The sequence below is a fragment of the Ailuropoda melanoleuca genome, chromosome 2, assembly GCF_002007445.2.
Source record: "Ailuropoda melanoleuca isolate Jingjing chromosome 2, ASM200744v2, whole genome shotgun sequence".
Classification (NCBI taxonomy): Eukaryota; Metazoa; Chordata; class Mammalia; order Carnivora; family Ursidae; genus Ailuropoda; species Ailuropoda melanoleuca.
Genome location: NC_048219.1, coordinates 103,145,821 through 103,153,515, shown reverse-complemented (window position 1 = coordinate 103,153,515; position 7,695 = coordinate 103,145,821). Strand labels below are relative to the sequence as shown.

Genomic DNA, 7,695 nt, shown 5'->3' with positions numbered 1-7,695 from the left:
AAAAAAAAGAATAAATTACATTGAGTCCTGTGGAATCAGTTCCTTTATTTATAAACATGCATACATACATTTTATATACATATAGGCATACATGATTTTAATTTTATTACAGAGAAGAAAAATGTGTATGTCTTAACATTAGTAATGGAAATTGACTTTACATTTATACAGTAAGTTATCATTTAAAGGAACTGCAATGTAAGTAATGTTGGAGCTCTTCAGTTCATGTTAATATTTAAATATTGATGCCACACATCCAAGTACCTGGAATAGCATCATTTCTAATTTTCTTTTTCTTTCCCCAGTGCTTCTACTGAAGGACTATTGAACCGTCAATGCATTTCATGTAATTTTATGAAAGAACAATGCACATATTTTGATGCCAGTTTTAGTCCTATGAATCAACATTTCTTATTACTCTGTAAAGGTAAAACATGATTTCTGATGAAATTTACTTTATTTGATCAGTATCTATTACTATCATGAGTTAACTATTATTCTCTATATGATTTGATATTCTAAATTTATGTATTTGTTAAGTTATAAATTATGAATTTACTGAGCTATGAATTGTATCTTCATTTAGAAAACAAAATTGGGAGTCAACATTTACTAATAATCAATAAAGGCTGTTTGAGAGTGAACCTTTTAAAAAAGTGAATAAACATATTTACATCAGCAAAGTCATGCTATAACAAATTAATTCACCTAGTCTTTAGAAAAAGAAACAATCCTCTTATTAAAATAATGGCTTGGTTGTTAAGAGATTTAGGATCTACAGAAATTTAATTGCTTGGGTCTAACACCCTTCAGTTCTAAGAGATTTCATTCACTCCAATTACTTCTATCTGGTAAAAATACATTATATACACACACGCACACACACACATTTTATATATATACACATGTATATTTATATATACATATATATATATATGAATCATTGCCCCTTAAATAGATACTGTATCTCCTAGAGGTGAAATGGAAGACATGTATCCCTTATAATGTAATGGATTTATTGCTCTTGCTCCAGTGGGTACCTGAAGCTGTCCTGATTTAAGACACCCTGAGGAATAAATCAACACTTGCTCTTTTTAGTTTTTTTCTCCTCTTGATATCAAAATGTACTTGTTTGAGGATACCGGGGAAAAACCATTAGACCTCTATATATAGTTCTTAGAGTGAAGTTTCAAGATAACCTCTTACGGTTACACTGAATTAACTAGTATATCAGAAATATTTGATGAGTCGTTAATTTTTTCAATTAATATACAATTAGAACCAAAGTTTTATTTATCTTATGGATATTTCTATTATGCACGCATTCTTCCTTGATTGAGTGGCAAGTAGAATTTGATCTTGGACGATCTAATGAGGGGTCACAGGGTAATGAATCAGCTTTCTGGACATCAGTGACGGACTGCTCTATAAAACACTAGTGAAAGAGAGTTAGAAGCACAAGATTGGGTACCATAGAATTATACAAGTATAGGGCATTTTGGAGAAGGGGAAATCTTAATCTCTGTAAATGGCTTCTTTCCCCATACGTTCTTTTCTGAATAAAATATCCATAGATAGGAATGAAATCTAGTTATCTGGTTTCTGTTTCATTATGTTTTAACTATGAAATGCTTCAATTGAAAAAAATAACTGTCATGTAGCCTTTCCAATAATTATTACTTAGATGTCTTTAAAATATTTATATATATAATTTTTTATACATATGTTTTTAAAATCCAGGCCCAGGCGTCCCCATGGTCAGTCTACATAGCACGGAAAACCCAGCAAGTAAGTACACAAACATGACAATGCGGGATTAGTCATGGCGGGCATTGGTCTTAGGTATTACTTATTCTGAGTGTCATACTCTTACAAAATCTTTTTCAAAGGAGTTTCCAGCATGGAGAGAGATGTGTAGGTACCATCAATTTGACTTTGTTTATGTAAGAGAAACAGTAAAGCAAGTGGTTTTAGCCATGTTACAGCTGGAATTGGATCTTACATGCCTGGAATAGGGTGCCTACTGTATCTAAATTGAATGAGGACTGGTTGTGAGGCTCATTTAGGTACAATTCACCCTAATGGCCCCTTACTGCTCTGGTTCGTTTTTTTCCTCGGCCTCATACAGATTATTCCTCCAATGCTTTTTATGTACTTTTGGGAAAAATATGAAAAGTATATTATTTTATATTTTTTCTATCCTATTTGTTCCAGATATCCAGGGCTTCCTAGTTTTATCTATTCATTTAACTGCTTATCATCTATTAAGTGAGCACCTACTCAATCAAGCAATATAACCAAGGTTGGCTGGACATTGATATAAAATATGGTCACTGTGTTTATGAAGTTATAGTAGAGTATGTAAGTAATAAATACATGGTTGAGGTAATCTTAAAAATGAATAGCCAGATTGTTTCCTGCCTTCCTTTCTTCCTATGTTTCTTTGCCTTCTTTCAATACTCATGCTCTAATGATTTACATTAGGCTACTCTGATCTAATAAATTAGGCTTATATTTATGAACTTAATTATCAGAATACTCCCTGACATAGTTAATTTTATTATTCTCTTTTAAAGATGAGGAAACAGTCGCAGGGAGGTTAAATAACTTGCTTAATACATACTATTAGGTAGCAGAGCCAGAAATCATATGAGATAGTCTGACTCCAGAATAGGATTTGTAATTGATGAAGGCAGGTTGGATGGGGCTCCTGCAGGACCAGCCAAGAGGATCTTTGGCTTCATGCAGGATAGAAATCAAATGTGAGTTGGAGAAAGTGAAAACAGAGTATAAAAACAGCAGATGGAGTGTCTAGGAGACTTAGCAAGTAGAATGAGTCTCATCGGTGCTTGGGGTTAGGGGTTTATATTAGAAAAGGATCTAGGGTACATGTTCCTTTAGGAATCCAGGGTAGGGTCCAATCAAAGGTGATGAGAGGTGAGTAACAGGTGTTAATTCATGAATCATCAAAGGTAGGAGATATTGATGCCAGTGTCAGTTTGTTGGAAGCTAACGTCCTGGAACATGTTTGGGATCCAGCTCTTCTTAGATGTTATTACGTGCTTGGGGCCTCGGAAAAAACTCAGGGAATGATTCACTTTCTTGCTTTCCTGTCAAGTGGGAACATAGCTTCTTTGGCTTGTTCAAAGCCAAAATACAGAAACAGGGCCTAGCAGAAAAAAAGCAGAGACATAGCCCTTCTAAAATGGATTCCATCCAGCTTCCCTGCCTCCTTATCACTACCCTATGATGGCAACTTATTCTCTTGTGTTTTTGTCTTTCACATCTTGTACTTAAGTCGTTTTACTTAGGTGCAGGCATAAGACTGTAACGTTGAAAGGCGATGTTATTTTTAGATCTGAACAGAGGAAGACCATTCATATTCTTCAAATACCAACATATGGAGACTTCCTCCCTATTCTAGAAAAAAATGAAAATGCTAAATTTGTAATGGGGATTTTTGTGGTTGGAAATAAGTAGAAACTAAACAATGTGCTCACCTATCAGTATAAACCTTAAAGAGGCTGTGGTGAGCAAATTAAATCTGTTTAGTATTAACACTAACAGCAAAAATAATAATAAAACAGTATATTGGATAAAATAGAAGGCTGAATTTTATAAATTAAAAAATCAGTATATAAAATGAGTTCATTATATACCTTTTGTGAGATCTGAACCAATATCTCATAGGATCAATTTCCTTGTAGGCAAATTAAAAATGAATTTTTTATGAAGATGAGATATATTTGCAACATAAGATGCATTGAATAAATGGGAAGTATTTGTGTTATATTGTATATTCTGCCAAAATATTTTTTTTAAATTTCCAATCTGATTTTAACTATATCCTACTGTTACAAGGCAGTGTTTTTCCTAGTAATTTCTGCAACAAATAATGAAATCTTTCTAATTTTCCCATTTATAAACCAATTATGATCATCTCAGCAAGATAAAAGTGAACAGTGGTCAGATGCTTAATTTTCTTTTTTAAAAGACATTTATTGAGCTAAAACTTATATTCAAAAACTCATTCAGTTTCAAGTAAATCTTTTGGTTAATGGATCTTGGATTAATCTTTGTTATATTAATGAATTAATTATAACACATTTGGGGGCCACGTGAAGTAGAATAATGTATGAAAAGAAAATTTTAAAAAGAAAAATGAAAATATTTAACAAACATGGACAATTTTAAACCCAATAATTACCAAAGAAATGCAGAGTAAAACATTGCCATGTAATTTGCCAAACAGCATCAAAAAATTTACATTGCTAATAAGGATATAGTAAGGCTCTCATAACTTGCAGGTAGAAATCATTGCAATCTCTTGGAAAAAATGTCATAAGCCTTAAGTCTTTTGTTACTATGTACCTGGTATGTTTCCTCTTAATGGTTTTTACAGAGGAAGTAATTCTAAATAGAGAAAATCTAATAGCACTGTTGATGATAATGAAAAAACAACATAATATAAAAGAGGGGTGTTTGTAAATGAACTTTAATGGAATATTAATTAGTGCCCTATCTTCCATTTGTCCTTCCAGAACCACAGGATTTCAGTTTTTCCCCCCTTTGGTTTCTGCCCCAGAAATAATCTATACAGATGACTTAGGTTCTCTTACCATTTGGCTACCAGTTAGATTCTAGCTAAAGTGAATCCCATGGGTGACTGAAAATAGGGAGAAATGTAGTTTTGAAGTATTTATTCTTCCAGGACTATCTATCCCTGTGGAGTTACCCCAGATTGCCAGGACTCCTAGCTGAAGGTCACCATGGATCTCTCACAGAACTAACGCTGCTCAATGCCCTTGACCTGCCGGCCTAGCCACTGTCCTAAGCCCTGGGTTACTGGACTGCCCCTTGTGAACTGTCCATTGTTCATATATTTATAAATAGTTCTTTATTAAAATGTTATCAGATCAGTCTAATAAAGTCACCATCAGTTTCCTGCTAGGATTAAAAATATAAATGTTTACAAAAGTTCTTCCAAAATGTTTAAGCTATAGTTCCAAGTGATTAAAGAGTTCAAATGTTTATGCTGCTCTAAAAAAAAATGTTTGAAAATGCATCTAAAATTTTAAGAAAATAATACTTACAAATGTTAAAATTCTTGCATTTGGCTAGCAGCCTTCCAGGTGATTTTTGTTCTTTCTTCTTATTTGCCTCATGTTCTACAATGAACAAGTATTGCTTTTTTTTTTTTCATATATTACTTTTTTAATGAAAAAGAAACCATTAAAATGCTCAGTGAGTTAAGACAAGGTATAAATATGCAAAATTTTAGTTACTATTTCAAAAGTCCTTTGTCTCATATCATTACCATTTTCCTTCTCCCTAATTTTGCATATATGATTGTTTCCTTTTTCTCCATCCCATCTCTTGTTCTCACCCCTCTTTACTTCGCTCCTACTTTATCTCTGCCTTTCTTCTTCCCAGTTTTGTTTTCATTTTCTGTTCTTTTCAATTCCATGCTTAAAACCGTGTCTTAACATTTCTTCCTCTTCACACTATTTCACCAAAAAAACTGTGTATTATATGTTTTGTGAATCTATCACCAAAAAAGGCTGTCTGCTCTTAATATTTTCAAAATGGCTTTACTATTTCCTATATTTCTTTTCCTTAAAAAGAACTGATTTCCCTGTGACCATGGATTGATTTTTTCCCCATGAATAAATGACTGGCCTTTGACTTAGAAGTAAAAAATTTCTCAACTGCCCCTATATTCACGTAATTAGTTTACATGTAATTAGGTTTATTTTTTGCCACAGACATTTGATAATTAAGAAAAACCATGAGAAATTAGTATATCATACTCATATTGGTGCCTCGGCTGTATCCATTTATTCAATTGTCAATTAGTCATTTTAATAAACTATTGTTCATTAATTTTAAAAAATCGCCAACAAGATGATCTGTAGTTAGAGCTATATTCAAAAAACTATCCTCATCTTAGTCAGTAAATACCAGGTGACACTGGCTTCCTCTAAATACAAAACAAAATGTTTTCGTCCACAATTAAGTGTATTTTTGTGATAGTTCTTCGGTTATAAATGCTGAATCTTTGATGAGAGTATACAGAGTTTAGGTATTCACATTTTAAATTTTATAACTGAATGTTTAGAATAGCTTCCTTGAAAATATTACTATTTAGGTAATCTGAAACGTCTTACATTTTAGGGATTGAATAAACCTCTGAGGACATCTAATTTCCTGAATTTGTATTGTAGCGGATGACACTTACTTACAAGACATGTGGTTTGATGTGTCTGAAATCACGTGTAGAATTCAGAGTACAGTGCAGGAAAAAAAGTTAGATGGTTCTAATAGAATGATAATTTCTCTGATAGAAGTGGACGTAATTCCAAGACAGCAAGTCAGCAGAAAGGCAAAAGAATGTGAATGTACTAACATGAAGGCATGACAATATCCAAACTTGCAAGATAAATGTTGTCCCATGTGGCTGAAATAAAACATTTAAGAAAAAAAGCAAAGGGATATAAGTGATAGGGGCAAGCTGAAGCCAGGTCATAAAACTCTAGTTTTATTCTAAGGAGTTTGGATTTAACAGTAAAGTATCAATGATGAACCAGTGATGATTAAAAAACTAAATTTGTATTCTGGCCATGAAATAACTTACTTAAAGTAGAAACAGCCTCTTGCCAGAAAGGAAGGAAGGGGAAGAAAAAAAAAAGGAAAAGAAAAAACAATTTTCAAGTATGTGACAATAGTCAAGATAGGACGCTAATCTCTGGAAGAAGGGAGACAATGTTGTAATTGTCCTGGCTTTCTGGCTGGAATCATTTTCTGAATCTCAGTGCAATGAAGAACAATCCCAGAAGAGTGTAATGGTATCTTAGAGTCAGAATGAGGACAGCTATTGGAGTTCAGAAAGGTTGAAACTTTTGGAATGTTGAGAACGTGGACAAATACATCAGAGAAGAGGAGAAATGGAGAAAAAAGCCCAGAAATCTTAATAGGGCTTCAGGGGATCATCCTGAGTCTACTGCACAAAACCCCTAGCTGAGCATGTATTTGGGAAAGGCCAGAGCTTAAAAAGTGCTGGTATGTGATAAAAGTTCCAACCAGGCAGAACACTGGAATGTGTAAGAGCCCACAAGAGTCATGCCTTCATAGTAAAACTACACTAAGCCACACATCAGAAATCACCCAACCTACACTAAATGTTTTTAAAAGTGTTGAAATGATTTAGCTGACCTGCAAAAAGCCTATACACCTGCTGGAACAAAGTCCAACAATTTCCAAAATAATAGAACAAAATTCAAAACATTGTAAATATCACAATGGTCAGAATCCAGTAGAACATTACTAGGTGTGTGAGGAAGCTAGAAAATATGACTCATAACTGGGAATAAAAAAAGCTACTGTGAACAGAGACAGATTCAGAAATGAGAGAGATGGAAACTTCTGACAAATACAATAAACCAACTATTATAAATATGACTTTGAACATCAAGAAAAAATGAATACAGTGTGAATACATTGGGATTTTTTTTAAAGGAACTTCATGAACTTAAAATATCTGAAATAAAAACTCCACTGGAAAATACTAAAAGCAATTAGACACTATAGAAAACAGATCAGTGAACTTGAAACATTATCAACAGAAACTTCCAGATACAGAAAAAAAAAAAGAATGAAAGAAATGAACAAAGCCTAAGTTATATATATATATATATA

At 33.0% G+C, this 7,695-nt stretch overlaps 1 protein-coding gene across 2 annotated transcripts in view; it reads left to right on the top strand.

Annotated features, from left to right (window-relative positions):
* Nucleotides 1-7,695, top strand: part of DPP10 (dipeptidyl peptidase like 10) — a 632,664-nt gene that overhangs the window by 577,141 nt on the left and 47,828 nt on the right. For both annotated transcript variants that reach the window (XM_034654431.1, XM_034654430.1), the window contains 2 exons: nucleotides 306-427; nucleotides 1,741-1,788. In XM_034654431.1, coding sequence (XP_034510322.1) covers nucleotides 306-427; nucleotides 1,741-1,788 — 170 coding nt within the window. The remainder of the gene's footprint in view (nucleotides 1-305; nucleotides 428-1,740; nucleotides 1,789-7,695) is intronic.